This window comes from Watersipora subatra, chromosome 6 (genome assembly GCF_963576615.1).
Source record: "Watersipora subatra chromosome 6, tzWatSuba1.1, whole genome shotgun sequence".
Classification (NCBI taxonomy): Eukaryota; Metazoa; Bryozoa; class Gymnolaemata; order Cheilostomatida; family Watersiporidae; genus Watersipora; species Watersipora subatra.
The window spans coordinates 19,945,329-19,969,282 of record NC_088713.1 but is presented as its reverse complement, the minus strand read 5'-3'; the positions used below and the strand labels follow the sequence as shown (position 1 = coordinate 19,969,282).

Genomic DNA, 23,954 nt, shown 5'->3' with positions numbered 1-23,954 from the left:
CCCAGCCCATATGATAGCCGTCGGCTATTCTTGGGGGGCTGTATATCATGGGTTGTATTAGGTGATCTGACAGCCAGGATGTTTCAAGATTACAATTGATAGAAACTGATCACGGTTAAATTACTCAGAAGGAAAAAGCGTGCCCAAAGATGACAGCAATAGTTGCACTTCCTGTTTGTTCTTCCCCTTATGATATTGGCTATTGCATTTAAATGGCAGTGTTTTGCGTCTCAGTTGCCATATTTGTTTTGTTTTCCCTAACAATTTTTGGAATAAAGCATCAAATATTGTGTTGCTTTGTATAGGATTTGAACCAGCAGCATTCAGCACCACCACAAACCATTCACCTTCCAGGGTTTTAAAATTAGTATGCATACATATGTACTTATTCTCTGTGTTTTATAGGCACATGCCAATCTGTCATGGCACTTATACTGCATTGGTACAAAGGCACTGTTGCTATGAATTTCAAAGCACAGTTATAAATAATACCTATGTCCGGCATCTCTGTACCTCCTCCTAATTCATCAAAAAATTGGCCCTCTAATACACTCATGCTACAACAAGGAAGTAGTCTGCCTCGCATTGGCTCGCTAGCCACTGCACAGCTTCACATTTTTCCCCTCACAAAGGCGAGAGCACTAGGTCAGTTCATTGCATGCAGTTGGTTAAATTTAGACACACCCACTTTCAAATGACAAACAATGACAGGTTATTGGCATTCATAGGGGCATAGAAAGAGGACATGACACGCCGTCTCTACTAGTGTCTCTACTAGTACTACTAACAAAAAACGGAATGAGACAAGGTGAGTCATGGATCTTACTGCCGAAAGTCATGCGTAGGAAAGATGAAGCTAGGATAGTTTATGGTTAAGCCTTCTCATTTTAGAAACAGCATAAGGCCTATAGAGGTATTCACAAAGCTGTGAAAACCACGGAATAGATGTATTACAAAGCTGCAGAAACTGGGGAATAGAAGTATTCTAAAAGCTGTAAGAATTGCAGTATAGCTGTATTCACAAAGCTGCAGAAACTGGGGAATAGAAGTATTTAATAAGCTGTAGAAACTGCATAATAGATGTATTTAATAAGCTGTAGAAACTGCATAATAGATGTATTTAATAAGCTGTAGAAACTGCATAATAGATGTATTCAATAAGCTGTAAAAACTGCATAATAGAAGTATTCAATAAGCTGTAGAAACTGCATAATAGAAGTATTTAATAAGCTGTAGAAACTGCATAATAGAAGTATTCAATAAACAAAGTATTAATTGATCTCTAAGTATAGTGACATATTTTAACCGCTACAGCCAAAACTTTTAATATTAACAGGTAGCGTATATGATTCTTCAAAAAGAAGCTCTTGGAGTTTAATTTTAATTATATCCTGTATGGAGTCTCACATCTACGTGCTGGGTCAACTCATTCTGAGATTCATTTCATCTGTCACAACTTGTGTGCTGGAACAAATATTTTGGATGAACAATTGCAATTGTTTATTTCGTTCTTCTGGTCAAACCACTAAGATAATGGTTAAGAAAATATATTTGGTAACTTCGCTTGACGTTGAAGTAAATGCTCCATCTCAGCTTGCTTAATTCTAAATGACAAATTAAAATGATATGATGATGTAACATGGAAACAGAAATTGAATGTTTAAGGTTTTTAATACGTAGGTTAGAAAGTAAAGGTGGTAGTAGAAATATTTGAAGTTACTTGCAGTAAATTGCTTTAACTTAGAATAACTTACTGAATTTTTCTGTAACTTACTCTAACTTTTCATAACTTTATGTAACTTACTTAACTCACTGTAACTTACTATAACTCACTGTAACTCACTGTAACTTACTCACAATAAGTTAATATATATAATATATATATACATGTATGTATATATAATATATATACGCTAGGTGAATATATATACCTAGCGTTACCTAGGTATATATATACCTAGCGTTGCCCGGGTAATAAAAAGTCTTTAGACAAAAAAGTAATTTTCATTTAACATATAAGCCTACAACCTTTAAAATTCTAATTTTTACACTTCACTTCATATCATGAGAAAAGTGTTTTTTGTGTGGTTCAAATGAATTAAGAGAAAAAATGAAACAACTGCAAAAGTTTTAAAACTTTTTCAAACAACTGTAACTTTTAAACTTCATGCCATGAAAGAAGTGTTTTGGTTGAAATAAATTAGAAGAAAAAATAAAACTGTTATGGTGGTTAAATGTAAATGTGAGTTCATTGGCAAATACTGTTTGTTTTGCTACGATTACAATGAAAATTTATTTGGTATACAATTACATGATTTTAGTTTGTTTCAGTGTTGGCATCATATAAGGTGAAAATATGGTAGAGACGTAGAGAGTGGAAAAAAACCTATAGTAATCATCTATTGCGATCACCTCCTGGTAAAAATCATCAAAATCATCATCATTAAAAAATAGTAACAGAACAATATGTTAACTTTAGTAGCTATAGTTACCTACAATAACTTAAGTGCATTTTGTGGTTATGATGTGCAAGAAAATGTAACATTTTAATGTACTATGTGCAGAGTTCTTACCTTCGAGACGAACGTGTAACATAAATGTTAAATCTAACTTATATGAAAGTAGTTTAATAAACACATACTCAAAAGAAGCTTTAGTATGTATTTTAGCAAACTTCAAACTTGAGACTAAAATTTTATCACTTATTTGCTTGCGAATCCATTTTTACCATATCAGATTACGCCGAACTGGGACCTGATCAACAAAGTAACATATCGACGTTTTTGTTATGGCAGGAAAACAAATTGGCCATAGTGTGGCAAGGACGAAAAAGCATCGTGTTTCATATTTAGGGTGCAACGTATCACTTAATACAAGTGTGCAATCGAGAAAAGGGTATAACATTGATGATAAGAGCAATAGAATTCTAAGGACTGTGTAGCTCTGTAATTAATTGCGTGGTGATAAACTTGCGGTTACAATCTCTGTGAGTGCAAGTCAAGCGCGAAGCAAGCTTTTCATTTCAAGATTTTAATAGCTATAACTGAACAGGCAGACACCTGAACAGACAGATGATGATTACAAACTTTGATATTTAAATATATAATATCTTCTATAGTCTACTATATTTATCTATATATATATATATATAGTAGACTTTTGGTGCTATAATTTAAATGACGTTATGAATATTGGGGTATTGGCTGCAGTGTTTGGCGAAATGCAAAAGAGTGCTTTATACTTTGAATTAGGCTTTTCTATTTTAATTTGTGCCAAAGGTTTGTTTAGCTATGAGGTAATGTACTTTTCTAGTCACTTGGTCAGAAGACATAGAAATGCTTGCCTTTAATGGTTTCTGCAAAACTTGTGAGGTGCCCAGCCATTTTGACTCTGAAAAATCCACATAATAGAGATTACATGCTACCTTCCACTACACTATAACTGCGCCCTTAGATGAGGCTTGATAATTATTTTTATTTGTATTCCAGACCAGTTCCTGCTTGAACTAAAGCTTCCACCACACATTGGTCAGCAGGTAGATGCATGCCATACATCTATAAATTGATAAGGTTTATTTGCTTGACAAACAAGAAGGAAGGCCGACTGATAAATTACTTTAGCATGAGTACTAGTTATCTACTAAACTGCAAACAGAAAATGTTCATTGTTGAATGGGCAATCATTATGATCAAATTTCAAAGCAAGTGTGGGTCTATAAATATAGAATGTTATTCTGCATTTTCTACAGTATGAGTTTGACACAATAGTACTTATTATGTCTATTAACAGTACCTAGTATGTCTATTAACAGTACCTAGTATGTCTATTAACAGTACCTAGTATGTCTATTAACAGTACCCAGTATGTCTATTAACAGTACCTAGTATGTCTATTAACAGTACCTAGTATGTCTATTAACAGTACCTAGTATGTCTATTAACAGTACCCAGTATATCTATTAACAGTACCTAGTATGTCTATTAACAGTACCTAGTATGTCTATTAACAGTACCTAGTATGTCTATTAACAGTACCCAGTATGTCTATTAACAGTACCTAGTATGTCTATTAACAGTACCTAGTATGTCTATTAACAGTACCTAGTATGTCTATTAACAGTACCTAGTATGTCTATTAACGGTACCCAGTATATCTATTAACAGTACCTAGTATGTCTATTAACAGTACTTCGCATTTATGGTAACAATACCTAGCACATGTAGTAACAATAGTTAGTATATATGGTAACAGTATCTTGTATGTAGCATAACCATACCTAGTATGTATAAAAGCAGTATCTAGTATTCATAGTAACAGTACCTAGTATATATAGTAACAATACTTATTATGTATATTTACACCACCTAACATGTATAGTAACAGTACCTAGCATGTATGCTAGGAGTCAACCCTGTCAATTGCTCAACACTACAAATAGATGATACCCTAGGACACTTATATTTCGCTAGTATTTAGTTTCGTGAGTAGCACACAGAGTAAAATTTCGCTGCAACTTAATTTCGTGGCTCTGATGAGTGCGAAAATATAGTGGTGTGAAAATAAATGCAGTGGAAAAAACATTACATTCCTCAGGTCCAGTTCACTAATAAGAAAAAAATTCAATTTGGGAATAGTTCGTATTTGTAAACCACAGGTTGAAATGTGTGGGTGAGATCGACAATTCAATTTGATCACTTGCTGCCATTTGTTTCTTAGACTATCAATGACGTCTAGGTCCCTCCTGCCGTGACTTTCACACTCTAATCCCAAGAAGAAGAAAATAGATAGGTAACAACCAACTTCCCAACCAAAACTGTATAACCCTTACGTTGCCATAAACGCATTTATGCGTTTTCTAGGGGTCACTGACATAAACGCATTTTCTGACTTTCTCAGCAATTGTCTGGTAACCTGATTTTATTATTTGTTGACCACATAACCCACGGTCTTTAAGTGTTTTATGAAATTGACTGTGTTGTCCGAAGATTTCTTTATAAAATCAGCCTAAAACAACGAAGCAATTTTAAACTTTTGTTTGAGAATTTCTTATCTGAAAACGAACATTTTTCTGTGAGTTCATTAACTACCCCGCGCGAGTCATAAAACAGGTAATTAGTTGTTGATGACATAATAGCCAGTTTATATTTTCGTGATTATACAGATAATTAAAGTAGAACTTGAAAAATACTGTATACATATCATGAAGCAATATCGGCAATTTCGGTAAAATGGCTGGCACTAGGCCGGTAACGAATTTGTACATGATTGGCAGTGAAAGAGATGTGGTTGGACATGATGAGGGTTGATATTGTTTTTGGATGGTAATAAAATTCATCACTGCAATAATTATTCTTCAATTTTACGACTTCACCTACCAGACTTTCATTCTCACCAGTTACAAATTCGGTGACTAAACTGATATTGCTTTGCCATGCTGCTCAGTTGGTGTATTAGCTATAATGAGTTTACCAGAAATTTCCCATTTATCCTAACCACAGACGAAAGTTGCCTGCATTTCTAATATTACGATTTTATTGTGGATATCAATGAACAAAGCTATTTAACTTCGCGTTTTCGCTCGTTCATTATGATAGTTTAGTTTCGTTCATTAAATTTTCGCGAAAGGATTACACCGCGAAAACGCGAAAGTTAGATGCCGCGAATACATAAGTGTCCTAGGGTAACCCTAAGTTCTAGGCAAGCCTAGCCCTTTATGAGGGCTCATAAAGTACCCCTGTTCTCAATAGATATTTCTCCAGATGTGCACAAATGGGTAATCCAACAGCATTCTTGATTTGAGCACAGTTACTGTTACTAATGTTGCAAGTATGGACCTGTGCTTGTCAGCTTGACAGGAACCTATGAGCTTGCCACATTGCGAGAACAAACTGTTTCTGCAATACGAGTGACATACCAGTTGTGAGCAGTGTAAATCATATGTTTTGCTGTTTTGGCTATAATAAGGTTTTGTCAATGCTTGCAATTCTTTGGTTTTTTTTGGAACTGAATAAACAGATTTCCGATCAGAGAAAGCTAGTACAGTAGCTACTTGTTGAAGTCGAAACAAACTTAAATATTGTAAAAGAAACAGCCGGTTCCTTTTGCTCTCCACAAGACAGTCAAGCGATGACACCAAGTGTCAACCACCATAATATACTAACTTAATAAATAAATATACATAAGCATACGTGTATGACAGGCAATGAACCGCATTCAAACATGCAGAGAGTGTGCGTGTGCAGCTGTGCTGAAACAATCAAATCTTGCTTCTTATAGAGGCTTTCTTCTTTTTAGACGATGCCCACTTGTCTTTTTGTTTTACATTTGGTCTTCTAATTGATTTCCTTGATCATCCGGGTGTTTTCAACGGTGACCGAGCCTTCTCCTGGAACTGGAAGGCGCAGCCCAGTGACCGTGGTGACCAGGAGGTCGATCGTCACGTCCCTGGCCACACCGCACTGCCGTAACAATATGTTACACCCTCCTGAGTATTTTATGTAAACCCTTTTTGTGTGAAGAATGTGTTTATCATCAACCTAGAAAGGCTGCAGGAGTGGCAATCAGTAAATACTAACTAATCAGTAAGGCGAAAAATAGATAAGGATATAGCCTATAGCCCTTTATCAATACTTGGGGAAATGAAGGAAATTTTTCAAACCATCCCCCTTGTTTTCATCTGAAATGAGGCACTTGTCATGAGCATAACGTATACACCAAATATGAGGCTTTGCGCAAGGGCAAAACTTGGTGATTAATGCTTTTAGCAGAAGAGTTGAAAAGTTTAGCAGCCTCTTTTAATATGAAAATATTTTAATAGAATAAGGCACAATAGTAAATACTTTCACTCGTGGCATAGTTAAAAATGTCAACAATATTCGTGCAAGCAAGTGACACTAGCTAGCAGGTGTTCGGCTAAGGATAAAGCAAACCACTACCTATAATAGGCCATCATCACATAGTAACCGAGTCAGTCATGTAAATAGCGTAGAGCCATTCTTATTGTTAATGTTTGGCATTGTGGGTGGTTACCCTTTACCATGCGGTCTATCGTAATAACATAATGGCATTGTTTGTACCAGTGTTGGCTACCATTAGCTTAGTATCTTAATGGTGAGCTCTCATAGGATTTCAGTGGAGTTTATTAAAAATTATCAGTATTTTTATCATTTACGGATGTTTTTTTTATGATTGAGGTGTTCTGACTGCCAGGATGCCTCAAGGATAATATTGACAAAACTTGACCGTAATTAAAACGCTCAGAAAAAAATACGCACAAAATAATGTCACTAACTCTACCTGCCTAACTTTCTCTCGTTATTGATATAAGCTATTGCTGTGTGTCTCTGTGTGACCATTACGTGGTTCTATTCTGTTGGTCTATGTGCCGACGTGCAAAAATAGACATTATGATTGCATTTTCACTTGAATCGGAGCATTTAACCATGATCAAACGTTGGCAATTTTAATCTTGCAACGTCCTGGCAGTCAGAACTCCTCAAACATCAAAAGCAATAGCAATTGATAGCAAAATACCGGTATATCAGGTTTTCTATTATTTGCAAGTGTTTTTAATGTTTGAGGGGATCTGACTGTCAGGATGTTTCAATATAAAATCAACAAAACTTGATTGTGGTTAAAACACTCAGATCCAGCGAAGTTGTGATTATGATGTCTATAGTTGCAACGAAACCGACAGAATAGTGAAACACAAGGGTGTGACTTGAACACAATAGCCCATACCAGCTATCGCAACAATAACGACTAGTAATGTCATTTTGCGCCTGTTTTTCTTCTGAAGTTTTGAACCGCGCTCAAGTTTTGTAAATTTTAATCTTGCAACATCCTTGCAGTCAGATCTCTTCAAATATCAAAAACTATCTCAAATACTTAAAAAATACGGATACTTTCTGATAAAATCTACTAAAACCTTTGTGTAAGTTCATTTTTAAGCACAACTGCGAACCGAATTAGCATATAATCTTTAAAAACACCGCTTTGAAGCAACAGCGGGCACTACGTATTTTCTCAGGCACTACGTATAACTACATAGCACTGCGTATAGCTATATAGCACTATGTATAGCTATATACTACGTAGCTCAGGCTTGAGTGAAATGGTGAGCTTAATCTCTCGGCTTCTATACAAACTTTCTTCTCACATGCCACACTCAGTGCCGCCCCTTAATCTGGCTCTTTATCAAATGAGATAAATAAATGGTTCTGCTGCTCAAACGGTAATAATGTGTCAATAATTTCACACATAGGTCGCACAGAGTAAAAGACGCACCACCCTCCTCTTTCCTAACAAACTACATTAAGAAAAAACTGGCTAATAGTCCAGAAACTACGGTAAGTCGAACATTGCCCAGCATTCTTTTCATTTTCAAACAGATAGCCTGCAGCACGAATGTAGATTTTCAATCAACACGCTTGCTACAGAAAAGTGATTGATCTCAACAATCAATTTTCTGTCAAATCGACAAATTACCAGTCTCGCAGCATCTGTCATGAGATATAAATTAAGCAATTCGCTACAGCCAATCACCATTGCTGAAGTGGGTGCTTAGAAAAATATCGTAAGTTTGATGGCTACAATGTTTCCTTACATGTTCTCGTTGCAGCTGTGATGTCATTGGTTTGCGACATACATATTTGAATTGAGGAATCATTGTACATATTCGTACTATTGAGGTTTTGCGATACAGTGTGAGCCAGCTTTCAAGCCCGAAAGATTGTGTTCATTTCAATCAGATAGCAGCAAGCGTGTAGATTTTCAATGCTTATTCATACACTGCTTCCTCAACAATCCATGAACACATTCATTGAGAGCAGCTATCCTTATGTATGTGAATGCTGTGCGTTGAGTTTCTAATCATATAGGTGTTTAAGATGCTGGTTCTCAAGAACCAGCCAAAGTTTTGAAACCAAATAATTTTTGTCATTTGGAAAAAATCATAGAGCCTATATCACTATGTTTCCATGATGCGCAGTACTGCGATGCAGCCCCCTCCGAAGCCAAGGGATTGTACGTTTACATGCTGCGCTGTGGTTTACAGCAAATTAGCCAGAAAACAGAAATTGTATAAATCGAATCGCTTGATGGAGAAATAGAATCGATCATGGATACCGAACATCGGAAACAGTCTTTTTATGCTTCTGTCATCATTATACTTTTATTTACAATACACATTCACAAGGTTTTACAAACCTTAACACAATTTTTACAAAGTAATATATTTTTAATAAGTATTTTTAAGTAATATATTATTTAAACGTTACTTTAGGATTTACCACCTATTTTTCGAAAGGTGTTGGCATCGATCACAAAGTCTAGGAAAGTAATCACCTCATCATCCTCATGGGTGAAGATCATAATTAAATTTAAGTGAAAGAAAATTGGCAGAATAGAAAAAACAAGATTAGCGGGATAACTTTTGTACTAGTTCATGGCCCTTGATGAATCGGTCTACACAGCAAGAGAGTTATGTGCAGCCACTGCGCTATGCCATTTCTTTGCTGCAAATTTGCACTGGCTTCGCACTGATCAGTGCGCAGTGATTTCAGTGCGAAGACGCCGTTTCCATGATTCGGAGACGGCAAAACTCTGAAGTACTGCGCATCATGGAAACATAGTGTATGTGTGATGAACTTTGGATGAACTCGGATAAAAAAAGTGTTTATACAGGCTGACAGACACAAACAAAAACATGGTAGCACATGCAGAACGCGTGCGCAGGAATGCATACCACTCACACACACGCCCACCTCATGCTCAGTACACACACGCACACAATTACAAAGAGAGATTTTTTGTTTTACTGCAAATTGCTAAGAATGGTCAAGCTAGACATTAAAACCTGCAGTCATAGGCTCTGGTAACCAGACGCTTACCGTGCAACAAAAAATTTTAGCGGATAGTAAAAATGTTTTTATTAGATTTATTTTAAGTAATCTTCTGAACGATAGAGTGAGTACCTTCATAATGGGAATTCTTGAAAGGGTGGAGGATAACTCCTATATTTTGAGATAAACTCAGAACATATGTGACAGGTTGTATCATTTTCAATACAAATGACGCAGTTGTTATAGTGCACAATGGGCTACTAAAGTGAAATTTGTCCATGTGACTTTTGTGAAACCAAGTCATTCCCAACATTCATGGAAATGTAATGTTTGTAACATGCGGTTGCTATGACCTTCCTAAACATCCACAAATGATACTGTTTAACATCCTATCCATTATCTTTGAAGACAAAATTTTCAGTTTTTTGTGTTGATCATGTTGGCCAACACCCCCTTCAATAAAAAGCTGTATCTTAGGCTAAATTGCTTCGACTTCAATTCCGAAATCAGGTTTGAAAAGCTGAGAAGTTTCTCTATTACAGAGCTAAAAACAGTTTTGCCATCTAACCTCATTTGTATCGAAAATGATATGACCTGTCACATGTTTTAGAACATATTTATTGTAAACCTCACTTAGTTATTGTTGTGTTCTAGATGAGAGTGTAATTTAAAAGTTCTAGTAGTACAATCGCAGTAGACACACCGCCTCTTACTGACGTTTGGGGATGTATACGATTTTATAAATCGCAGCCAATAAAACTATTTTTAGCCAGCAGACCAAATAATACAAATGGCAATGATGTTATCTACTTAAAACTGTAATAGCTGCAAACTGTTAAGTCCTCAACAAATATAGATGTTGAGGCCTTTTAGATGTTGAGGCCTGTTGAGGTTTTATGTTTTTCATCAGTAAATTGCTGCACTGGGTACAGGTAATCTACAAGCCTGCATTGGAAAACATTTAATTAAATCAAATTGAAAAATTAAAATTTTAACCTTGAATTTAATTAAAAATTTTAATTTAAAATTTTAATTTAAAATTTCAATTTAAAATTTTAATTTAAAATTTTGATTTGAAATTTTGATTAAAAATTTTAATTTAAAATTAAAATTTTAATTTCAATTGTTCAAAATTGAAATTAAAAATTAAATAAACTAGTTAAAAAATTAAAATTAATCTTTATTCATTTTTTTGAAAATCTGCTCTGTAAGTCAGCTCAACGGCCACAAGCAGCAACATTATTTAGTTCAAATGACCTACATGTTAGGCTAGCTTAAGAGCTTTTGCATACTTTTATAGCCATGTTTGTATTCTGGCTATATAACTGGCACTTTTTAAGGATAGGAGCTGAGTCTACCGATTAACCGCTTCAAAAGCCTAAAGACATGCCTGAACCACAGCTACGTCAGTTAGTAGAGGTGGTCAGTAATGGACCACCCAAGATCAACGATGATCTACTTAAAGATGTGCTTGCTCCCGTGCTGGACATTCCTCTACATGTGGTTAGCATCGTAGGAGAAGACAACTCCCGAAAGTCTTTGCTGCTAGATTCGCTGTTTAGCTGCCTGCAACAATTTCAAGAGGTAATTTGTTTTGCAACAGCCAATGAAAATTTTAATTTTTGTTTTTACAAAAGCATAGGCCATTTCCTCAAAAAGTTTGAATTCAAAAATTATCATTGCTACCATAAAAACTATTGCAATAAGAAAGATGAAGATAATTTTTAATTTAGTGGTTATTGTAATTTTTGAACTAAAAATACTTTTTCGGCGTTATAAGACAATTGCCAAACAATTTTTTGTTTTGTTTTCACAATATTTCTAGTGCAAAATAATTTGAGCAGTAAAACGCATACTAGCCCATTAATTCTAATCAGCCAAAGTTTAAATGTCAAACTTTGTAGTCATAACTTCTATGTTACTGGCTAGCAATAATTGTGTAAACTTATAAATTAATGAAATGAAGTAAGTGACAAGTTAATGATTTTATTATTATTAAAATCATTAGTTTATCATTTTATTATTGTTATTTTATTTTTAATAAAATCATTAAGTTTAATGATTTTAATTAAATTTAATCATTAAATTTAAATCATTAACTTTAAAGCATTAAATTTATTGATTTTAATTTAATGATTTAATTTTAAAGATTTAAACTTTATCATCAAGTTTAAATAATTAAGTTTAATGACTAATATTTAATGTTTTTATATTTTATATTTTATTTAATTATTTTACCATCAAATTTAAATCATTAAATTTAATAATTTTATCATTAAATTTAACAATTTTATCATTAAATTTAATTAAATTTTACAATTAAGTAAATCATTTAATCAAACATAAGCATGGGGAACCAAAGTTTCATTTTTTTGCAAGCAGATTCGTTTTATCAAAAGCTGTTTCACACCAAGCAGCTACCTTATTTTCACTAATAAATTCTCACTGACCTGCAATGAGAATAAAGTCTAAATGGTGATGTAAGGGATTAGCACTTGCAAATCACGCGTTTAGTTGATCAGAGGCATCAAACACTGACAACTGCATTTAGCTTGGCTGTTCATGACAGAACAAAACTTTTCTTAAATTTAAGTTGGTTTAAAATCTTCAATTCTTTTTTCAGAATCTAACTAAGCAAAATCTCTTTTGAGTTTCTATTCTCTTTACTTTTAGACAAAGCAAGTAACAAAATGCATTAGTAATGAAATTATTATTGATTATTAAGTTACTATTGTTAATTGAATTATTATTAGTAAAATAATTTATTATTATTGGTGAGCTAGCTAAGAAAATAACTTAGAAATAAAATGATTTTCTCATTGAATTGCGACTTACTTTTCCTGGTTGACAGGCACGCACTCTTGACCAGACTTGCCTGGTAACATCTTAAAATGATTTTGAAAGCTTATAGGTTTAGAGAGTTAGTAACACTGCAACTTAAATGATGTCTCTAACATTAAATGACATCAGTTAGCATATAGGTCATATGTGCAAAAATTTAAATGAGAAGCATTTCCTGCTTGCATTGATTGGTTGCAACTTGACCTTGCATTTGATTGGATAATAATTTGTTAGCAATCTATCTTTATTTTCTCCCTGCAAGCTTATTCATTTTTTTAGCAGCCTAAAATCATGAAAATCTTAAAACTAGAATAAGATATACCTGAATTGAAGTTGCGTTTTGATATGGCAAAGCTTCCAATTTGTTTCATAGATGATTTGTTGTCAGCAAAAGTGATATCTACTCCATTGTTTCAATTTTTTTGCAGAAAAAAAAATTTTAGTTTGAATATATTTTAGTTTATCATATATATTTTAGTTTGAATTCGTATAATTGTTTGAAAATTTTATTTCTTCAGCGAAAGTATTGCCTCTTTTTAAAGGTTTGTCTGATGTCGTTCGAAATCTTAACAATATTGAAAAATTATCTTTTTTAATGTCTTCGGTAGAGAATATAAATACGACCAAAATCTGTCATACACCCATCTGTCGAAAGTTTACGATATTTTTGTCAAGCACTTGCTCTGTGTATAAATAAAATCTAACACATTGCTTTTATGGTTATCTTTTGCAGTCCAGTAACTGGAACCAGGCGGCAATGCTGAGAAGAGGAGATCAGTGGGACAATGCAAAATGTACTAGTGGAATCTGGCTTTGGGACAAACCCCTTATACTCACCGTGGACCAAAAACAGGTTTGAACTCCAATAGCAAAAGCTTTTAATCGTAGTTCTGCATTTAGGCTTTTTCTCAAATAATCATTTTTTGTTTCTGTAACATAATAATAAGGAAGTTGCATAGTTAAACCATCAATTTTGGTGAAACTAGCAGATGACCTTTTTTGTTTAGAAGTAGAGGATTTTGTTGAAAAATCAGTCTTTAAATTGGATAGTGGCAACTGTGCAGACGCGTGCGACATTATCAATATATTTTGTTTTACATTTTCATTAATCCAAAGTCGTTCTCAAGTTTCCTTAGATATACACTTCAATAATTTAACTTCAAGTTGAAAAAAGGGACTGTCTGTATTCAACAAGTTTTCAAGTTTAGTGGCATTAAAATAACCTATATTACTAACTTGATGTAACATTTTGTGATCATTTGTATTTTATAAAATAACTTTATTTACTGTTAAATTCACTGGAGAGACCTGCAATGCATTTTTCTTCTACTATTTACTCATTTCTGTTTAAAAGTTGAAGATTTTGTTGTAGAAGCAATCCTAAAATTCAATCGTGGTCACCCCTTTTTATATATGTACAGAAGTGTGAGACAATGTCAATTTATTTCATTTTTCTTTCTTTTCCGCTTGAAATTATGCGTAAAATATCACATAAAACAGACAAACACTGACAATTCAACATTTTGTTGGTAAGAAGGCTATCTGCATTTTCTCATACAGTTGAACCTCAATTCTCCACCAATTTGGTTGTTGACAAAAAATTGGAGATTTTTTCATTTCAGGTCTCGAACATAAATTTGGTTCTCGACCAAACCGAAGCATGCACATTGAAATTAATCGTTCAGAACGGTTCCAGAAACAGTTTGGAAACATTCGTTAAAAAAGGGAAAAGCAAATTACACTTCATAAATTTTTTACAAAAAGGAAGGAACCATCTGGGACAACGTTCCTCTACCGAAGAGATCTGGTAGAGAGACAACTCCTCCAGTCGAGTTACCGTAAATTGTTTTGTAGAAAGATTCTCCTTCAAAGATTTAAAGTACTTGTGCTATAGCTGTTTATATTTTCTTTTTCACACGTTTTTTGATGTAAATGATCTGTTGCACTTTTTTGCTGTTTCATTATCAGTTTCTGCAATTTATGGTATTGTGTCTTAACCGAGAATGTGTTCGATGTTTTAAGAGCAAAACATATGAAATGTTTACATTTTTATCATCATAGATAGAAAATATTCTATTAAAAATGAACATGATCTATATCTACCCGTTTTTATTTACAGTATGTAGTATACAGTACAGTTTATGGTGTAAAATGGGAAAAAAATACTTTACCAAAGTTGTTTTTTTGACTTGGAACGGATTAAAATATACATACATTAATTCTAATGGGAATAATTGTTTTGGATCTCGAACAACCCGTTTTTTGAACAAACTTCTGGAGCGGATTAAGTTCGAGAACCGAAGTTCCAGTGTATTTTCAAAATTTAACAACACAAAGGCAAAGTGAACAACTAGTTTTATTTGTAATCTTGTAGTAAATTTTGTTTTTCAAAAATTCTTACTCGTGTGAAGTTTGCTAACACTTCCAAGCTATCTGTAACACAGCTCACGGAGCATCACGCTTATGATACTATAGATTATTTTTCACCTTTAAAGTTTGGTGAAGAGGTGCAAGTGGTAAAGGGTTGGTCCATGTAACAGAAGGTTACAAGTTCAAGACCTGTACAAAGCAACCTTTTATGGAGCACTCTAATTCAGTGGGACAGCTTCATGATTACAAAATGATAGTTTCTTTGGGCTTGTTTATTTATATACAAATATGCTGACAGTCTCATGCGCCATGAGAGATTTTCATGTGGAATAACTATAAGTACAACTCTTCCAAGTGGTGCAGTTGGTAGTGTGGCTGCCTGCAAAACAGGAAATCTGAGTTTGATTCCCATGTGAGGCTGTTTTTTTCTAAAGCTCAGCTCTCTGTTCAAAATCTCCTAATGCTTTTGGAATGCGTCCTTTCATTTGCCTGTCTGTTCAGAGCCTCGCTAAGAGCATTAGCTCTTTAAGGCTGGTTCCTACTATATCACCGTATCTCGGCGTTGATGCCACAATACTTTGATGATCGTCGATGAAAACGATGTTCACACTATCACATACCCATGCGCATTTGCATCAGGAAATACTCCGTGGCATAATGTTTCTATTTTTCTTTTTCAATTTTTGCGAATAAATCTTTTTGTTTTCACGTGCTAGAATTAAATACTAGTATCGCAGTGACTACCCTAAACCGATATGAATAAATCATGGTTATGCCAAAATGGTTCCCATTTAAAAGGTGATCGTCGGTGCTCGGCAAAATATCGGGAAGGTTTGACAGCTACAAACTTTTCCGACGTTTCCGCAATGTTTCGTCTATGCCATCGGTTCATGGTTCACATAATCGATGATGAAGGCCAAAAAAAAGCGCTGACAAACAGCGATATAATGTGAACCAGCCTTTAGAGCATATGCTCTTAACAAGGCTCAAAACTGACAGGCAGATAAAAGGACGCGGCTCTTATCAAGCCTGTAACTTAAGCTAGTAAACATCTTTACTATAATAAGAGTCATGTCTGAAGCCGGCTTACTATATGGTCTTCAATATATCTAGTAGCTAAGCTAATAAGCTAAGCTAGCAGTAACCAATAGTATGTTCCCAAGAGCTTCAAGCGCGAGTGATTCAACTAATATAATAACTATGTGCACAATTATTACTTAATATCACCAAATGGTTGTGAAGTGTAGTGGGTAGTATGCTTGACTAGAGATCTAGAGGTTCGTAGTTCAAATCCAGTGCCAAGCAGATTCATTTCTAAAACTTTATTACTATAACTGGACATTTGAGCATCTGGACAGCAAATGACAAACTCTGAGATTTATCCCACGACCAAACAAGAGTGAAGCGATTGATTGGGAGATTTATGATAATTGCACATGTGCACACAGCTCCCGAAAAATTATTTGGTAATGGCCGTCACCAAACCCTTGCAATGAAATCCTATCAACAAATTTAATATTTTTCAGTAAAGTCGTTTAAGTATAATAATGATACAAAACGCATATAAACCTATTTAAATATGTTACCAAGCCTTTGAAAGGTTACCGAAAATTCCTAAAACTAACCCATCTGATCGGATTATACATAAATAGACAGATTTATTAGGACGAAAATCGTCACAAAACGCTTGAAAAGCTTGGTTTAATAAGAGCTAAGACCGGAAATTGAAACAGCGAGGAACAGAGAATAGAACAATAAAGTCTTGCGCATTTCATGAAAAAAACGTGCACTTTTCATCAGTCTATAGCATTGTTCCCAAGGTTTCAGCAATTAACATAGGAGTTTAGAAATTGCTTCATTCTTGTCGATTTCAATTTTTTCATTTTCAATTACATTTGCAGACACATTTGAGTACTTTCGTATTCTAACTGATGTCCAACGAAGTATAAGTAAAGGAAATGACGATGATATTTTTTAACAGTTCTTATGAGATTATTACAATAAGTAATTATAAGTTTGGATGACTACAGAACAATGACTACGTAGTACAGGTTTTCTAAAAATCTAACGCAGTGTAAGTAGCCTAAAGGGAAAGACGATGATATTTTTTCTAACGGTTCTAATGAGATTATTACAATAATTAATTATAGGTTTGGATGACTACAGAACAATGGCTACGTAGTACAGATTTTCTAAAAATCTATATCAGTGAATTTTACTTCTAATAACGGCCGATATTGCATTTCTCTTTTTGCAGGAGGAGAGATATAAACATATAATATTTTCCTTTCATTATTGCTATTGGTTGTATATAATAGCACCCACACCCAGTGCATTATACAGCTACCATTGCAGTTATCCTATTTGACTGCTAATATTGCATTTCTCAACCATCAGTACCCTTTCTTTTTTCCAATATCACTTTGGTCGTGGGCTGTATGACAGGGGAATTTCTAGTACATATGATTTACCTTCTTGCAACAGATAGCGGTATTACTAATCGACTGTCAAGGAAAAGGGGAGACAACAGATAACACATTAGATGTCCTCAGTGCTTATCTTACCCTCTGCATTGCTGATATGCAACTTGTCAGCTTTGACTCAGATTTGTCTACTCAACCTTTAGAGACAATCGAAGTAAGTGCAATGCAGGCAGAGCTAATCAGCACAGAAATATTTAGTTGTTTTATTTATTATGTTGTTTCGGTTCATCATGCATCAAGCAACATAATTAACTGATATATACAAATATAATAAACTGATATATACAAATATAATAAACTAATATATACAAATATAATAAACTAATATATACAAATATAATAAACTAATATATACAAATATATTAAACTAATATATACAAATATAATAAACTAATATATACAAATATAATAAACTAATATATACAAATATAATAAACTAATATATACAAATATAATAAACTAATATATACAATTATAATAAACTAATATATACAAATATAATAAACTAATATATACAAATATAATAAACTAATATATACAAATATAATAAACTGATATATACAAATATAATAAACTAATATATACAAATATAATAAACTAATATATACAAATATAATAAACTAATATATACAAATATAATAAACTATTTGCTGTAGGTAGGTAGTCGAATGTATACGGTTTTTCCTGTCAGACTCTGACTCTGTCAGGTGGTTTGTTACAAAGCATCAGATGGTTTGTTACCAACCATCTGTTGTAACAACATTTACATGGAAAACGAAAAGATTTTCGTATAAATGTAGACCTGGACTTCAACGATGAACTTCAATTTTCTAAAATTTTTAAATCATCATTCTGCAAATCATGTACTTTTGTTAGTCTGTTAAAGAGTGCAGAATTTTAGGAATTTATGTCATACGAGGTGTGCGTTATTGAAGCCTCTATTTAAAATCAGGTTCAAATATCTAAGCAGTTGCCTGCTCTTGAATAAAAATTTTACTATATATCAAAAGTCATATTCATTCGTCTGTTCACAGCCAAGCTTGAAAGTCAGAAAAAAAGATGCCTTTCCACAGAACTCGAACCCATGACATCTGTCTTCAAAACTTGTAGCAACTGTTCTACTTGCAGATGGTGGGAGAAACTCTACAAAACTGTGACGAGCTGGCTATGAGCACACTGGTCTGTATCACGGATGACGGAAAAACAAGTGAGGTTTCTCAGAGCTTGGATAAAAAAGTAAGCAAACCAGAAAGTGTATAATGTGGAACTCCTATTTACGAAATACCCTATTTACAAACTTTTTGAGTCAGAAAACGTCTTTTAGTAAAAATTTTGTTTCGTCTTACGAAAGATATTTTTAGCTCTTTCATAACCACATTAAAATTGCTATTCTGACCAAATTGATTCCAACAGATTTTCAAAAGATTGAAACATCGTGGTATTTAAGCAATATCTCAAGAATCAATGCAGATATTGTTTTACAGTAAAATGCATCTTATTCAAAACAAAGTTCCCTACAAGATAAGTATAACATTGTTTAGTTAATTCCACTCTCACAAAGTTTCCGATGTTTTCTTTAGGTTGAAAGAACACAGTGAGTTTATTTTTGCCATGACGATAGCGATTTGGTGTTCCCGTTTTAAAAAATGAGTGGAAATGGAATTGCTCAGCAAAAAGGTTTTCGATTGGCTGCATGTCATTGGCAACAAGGTTGTTTCATTGGAGACCAAGTTTGATTGGTCTAGCTAATGTGTAGGCTTTGTAATGAAAAGAAAAGTGAAACCCAATTGATAAGCCGATACAACCGCTTACGGTCTGTATTTCTATTACTTTTTCGCTACCGTAAGCCAACGCATCGGCTTACGGTAGCGAAAGAGTTAAATACGAAAGGCTGAATGGCTTTTCGTACTTTGCTCCGTTTGTTTGTTTGTGTCTTGGCCCGTTTGCTTACAATGGCGCGTCTCACTCAGTTTTATTGGCTAGCTAAAGTGAGTAAAGAAAAAGTGAATTGTTTTCGCTCGTTGTATAATTTGACGGTACCATATATCACATACAGAGTAAGACAACTTTCATTTCTAGCAATTCAAGTTTTGTGTTTATTGTATGTCCTTATTTAAAACTCACTTGAAATTTTTGTAATGACCAGCAGAAATATATAAAAATATCAATAAAGGTTAAACAACTCCTGTAACGGTAGTTTATTTGCAGAAATTTCTATTTGCACAAAATATTACAGCTGAAATTTTTATTGCTTTTATTTTATTTGAGTGATTTATGAATACCTTGGTCTATAAATATACATCTCTGGACTACGATACAATAAAAGACAACCATAGTGTGACAAATCCGCAAAAGAAGTCCGTTCCCCTGAAGACAAACATATATTATAAAAACAAGAAACAGTTTTAAAAATTTTCTGATAGCTTACAATATAAAAAACCAAGCCGTTTTACTCATTTCAGCAGCTGTGTATCCTACAAAAGTGACTTGATCATGTTTGTTCCAAAATTCTAAAGTTATGATTTATTAAACCTACTCTATTATTCTCTGGTTTTCAAAAATAATATCTTTGTAGATTTTTTTTTATCAAAAAAGTTATTAAAATTTGTTCTTCCATAATTCTGATGGTGACTGGAGGTCATCTTTATGATGCAAGTTTACAAATTGTGTAAAGTACCGTATCATAAATCACAATATTGAAATGTGAGTTTTTGTCTGATACAGTCTAAGTGTCATCTTTCATTCCTTTGTTGTTGCTTGTGGACACTTGTGCAGAAACTAAGTTACTTTATGGCATCTGCTGCGCTTGTCAAATGTTCATTGAATTGTATTGATTATATAATGCTTGGTTTATTAGCATTTCTATTATACTGCTGTAATGGTTTCTGTGAACTGAAATCTCCATAAATAATTGCTATTTTGAGAATTTCTGTAGCTTGGGACTTTTGCAAAAAAATTTTACTTGCACAAAGTATGACAACCAATCAAAATGTACTCCTTTCTGGCGCACCACTCAGTCTGTAGCATGTATTTAAAGGCTGGTTCACACTAAATCTCAATGTTGATACCACAATACTTCGGTGATCGTCGATGATAACGATGTTCACACTATCACAAAGCCATCCGTGTTTGCATCAGCGATGTAGTGTTCTTTTTTTTGTGTGAAGAAACCTCTTTGTTTTTTGCATGACTGCAACCAAATACCAGTCCAGCAGCAAGGAAATCATCCATAAATCCAGCATCCATAAGTATAAGTCCAGCATCCATAAACGGAAATAGATCATGCTATCAGCGACTGCAAATTACAATCCCCAAAATGGTTCACATTTGAAAGTCGATCGCCGATGTTCGAAAAAATATCGAGGAAGTTTGGCGGCTGCAAACTTTCTCGACATGTCTGCGTTGCTTCGTCGATGCCATCGGTTTATGGTTCACATAATCGATGATGAACGTCGAAAGGTAAACGTGGGCCTATGGCAATAGAGTGTAAACCAGGCTTTAGGCATCTGCTGCGCCTGCCGAATGTTTATTGATTTCTATTGATTATATAACAAATCGATTCCCTTGGAAGTGAAAATACTTTGTTTTGATAATTGTGGCTGTAACAGCTGATGCCTTGCATCAATTGTTGGTGCCAATAAGTTCAGCTCTATCTTCGTTTGGGATCAGTGCAAGGTGTTTGTTTGGAACACTATTGCAACTTTTCCATCTCATTGGCCAACTTTGTGATAACACATTTTGTGGTTTTAAAACTTACCTATAAAGGAATGCCAGAAACCTTTGCTAGTATAAAAGCCTCGTCAGTCTGTTCATAGCCAGGGTTAGAGGTTAGGATAGAAAAAATTGCTTCTAAAGGGGTTCATACTCAGGAAATCCAGTTTGGATGATTGACACTCTAACACCAGTCAAGCACCAGCGTAGCATTTCAGAATAATTTTGTGGCTACCTATTCTCTGTGCTTTATCAGCATATCAGATGATCTTTCTCAGTGTACTAGATTACAGGGTGCTGGCGTATATATATAATAGAGATAACAAGATACGTCATTGCCCCTTCAGTGTAGCATGAGAGAAAACAATATTTTTAAGCCAACTATAGGCGGAGCTTGTTGTTATTCCAATAAAATTTGAGAACTCGCCTCGACTTGACACTACGTAAAATGAAATTATAGCGTATAACGTATAATATATATATTTAAACATATAATATAACGTTATAGGAACACATACACACATTAACACATACAAAAACGTATAATACAAAACAAAAACTTTCCAAAAATTTACATCATATGAGGTTTAAACTATAAGAGCAACTCCTGTATTTAAAATCAGGTTTTAATATCTGAGAAGCTTCTTACTCCTGAATAAAACTCTGTACTATAATAAGAATTGTGTCCAATCATCTGTCCACAATTACACTTATTTAAAGGTTAGAAAAAATATAACTGTCAACAGGATTCGAGCCCATGACTTTCGTTCTCAAAGAAAAACACTCCATCACCTGCACTAGTCACCTTCTTTGCTGTATTTGGGAATAATTGTGCTGTTATTTATTACATCTGATGATCTTTCACGTAGCACTAAACTGACAAAGTTTTAGTTATAATAATAAAACAGAAAAGAGTTATTGAGAAGGGTAAAATTAGGTCGTTATAAAATCAGCTAAGGTATTCTCAAAAAATTGGATTTACTAATGCTCTATAAAAAGCAACTATCTGGTTAGTCACCAAGGCAAGGGTGGGATGGCCAAGTGATTTTGACCATGATCTACTACAGCCAAATCTAACAAATTATAGATCCGCAATGAGCTGAAGATGTGCATTTTTCTTTTTTACCATACATAAACATGCAATTATTTGTGTATATTTTAAACAAGGGGTCAAATACTATTTTAAAAAACTTTGTTTATGTACATAATTTGACTACAAATCAGTGCTGTAATAAATATGTCTGATATCAGTGAGAAAAATGATGAATGGGCTCTGACTTCACAATAGTATCAAAACGTGGTTTCCTGCTATTTACAGCGACTCTTGAAGTTCATGAAGATGAATATTTGTGAACTGTGTTATATGATTGTTTTTCACAAATCTATTGCTAAAAACAATGAATTTACAAAAATCTTTTTAAACCAAATTTTTATAAAAATTACTTTGAAAATTCTTTTGACAGCAACTTGAAAAATCCACACAAAAAACTACAAAGATCCTAATCTGGATCTAGATCCGCCATTTTGCCATAGCTGTCCTAAGACATCGTTAAGATGCAGCTTGACAACTTCTGTTTATTTTCTGTTTATCTTATCTTTTGCTTAAAATCAAACTCTTGCAACCGTTCACTCTATGATGCACTACCATTTCCTTTTTAGCTGCATGAATTACATCTGGAGTCAAGCAGGACTAAAGCTCAGGTCAGCAAATCACGCTTCAGCATGTTTAGCCCTGGTGTTGATACATCAGCTAACGTCTTGACGGGCTTCTCAACGGCGCCTCAATTAACCCCTGAATCTAATGCTACCGTTAGTCTTATGCCTGAAGACATTTGTCCGCCTCGTCTGCTACCAGAACCCTCGCTAGTGCCAGAGGTTTTAGAAGGTTTGTCGTCGAAGCTGTTGCCTGAACACTTGCTGCCAGAGTTTGAGCCAGGAAGGGCACCGCCAACTCCGGCGTCATATTCAGAACAGGCAACTGTTTTGGTTGGTTCAATCAATCCAGAGAGTTCTGCACTAGAACCAGAGATTGGCTCTTCTGAAACAAAGAGAGAACAATTTAGCCGCTCAGTTCAAGGTAATGACTAGTTTATATGTTGAAGAATCTCACACTAAACTGAAAATGAAATGAAACATTCAGTTCATCTAGGCAGACACACCTCACAAATATTTATCTGGCAGGGCCATTTGACTAACTACCTCAGCCAATGATAACTCAAGCTGCAGAGAAACCCTTATTTACAAAAAGAATTTGTGACAGAAGCCGTTTTTCGTGTAGAAAATTTTTTAAATAGAAATCGATTCTACCATATAAATCGCAAATTCATTGTAAGCCACACACAGAACTCGAACGTAACATTTAAATAAATTATAAACACAAATAGTGGATAAGACATCTAATGAATACATGTTAGATTTATATTTGCTGCATGTTATATAATGAATAAAAAAGTCAACATCAAAAATAATAGGAAAATAATGATTAAAAACTGCGATCAGTATGTTTGCTTACCATTGGTCATCCAGACAAAGCTAAGCAAAGCCCAGCGAGGTGTAGTGCATCATGCACAAGACGACCTTGAATTTAAGTGTAGTTTAATACACTCCGATTTGAGGTAATTGCTAAATGATTTGAAACCTTTCCGTTTTTACCGCAATGTTTTAAGTCACGCTCAAATGGTTTGAGATTTTTAGTCACCACGCAGAT

The 23,954-nt window shown here is 34.1% G+C and overlaps 1 protein-coding gene across 1 annotated transcript in view; it reads left to right on the top strand.

Moving 5' to 3' along the window:
* Positions 1-733: 733 nt before the first annotated feature.
* The window catches only part of LOC137398101 (uncharacterized), a 44,566-nt gene continuing 21,345 nt past the window's right edge, over positions 734-23,954 (top strand). Inside the window, exons 1-6 of the mRNA XM_068084209.1 lie at positions 734-808; positions 11,183-11,426; positions 13,417-13,536; positions 17,538-17,690; positions 18,665-18,772; positions 22,907-23,324. Coding sequence (XP_067940310.1) covers positions 11,229-11,426; positions 13,417-13,536; positions 17,538-17,690; positions 18,665-18,772; positions 22,907-23,324 — 997 coding nt within the window. The 5' untranslated portion in view covers positions 734-808; positions 11,183-11,228. The remainder of the gene's footprint in view (positions 809-11,182; positions 11,427-13,416; positions 13,537-17,537; positions 17,691-18,664; positions 18,773-22,906; positions 23,325-23,954) is intronic.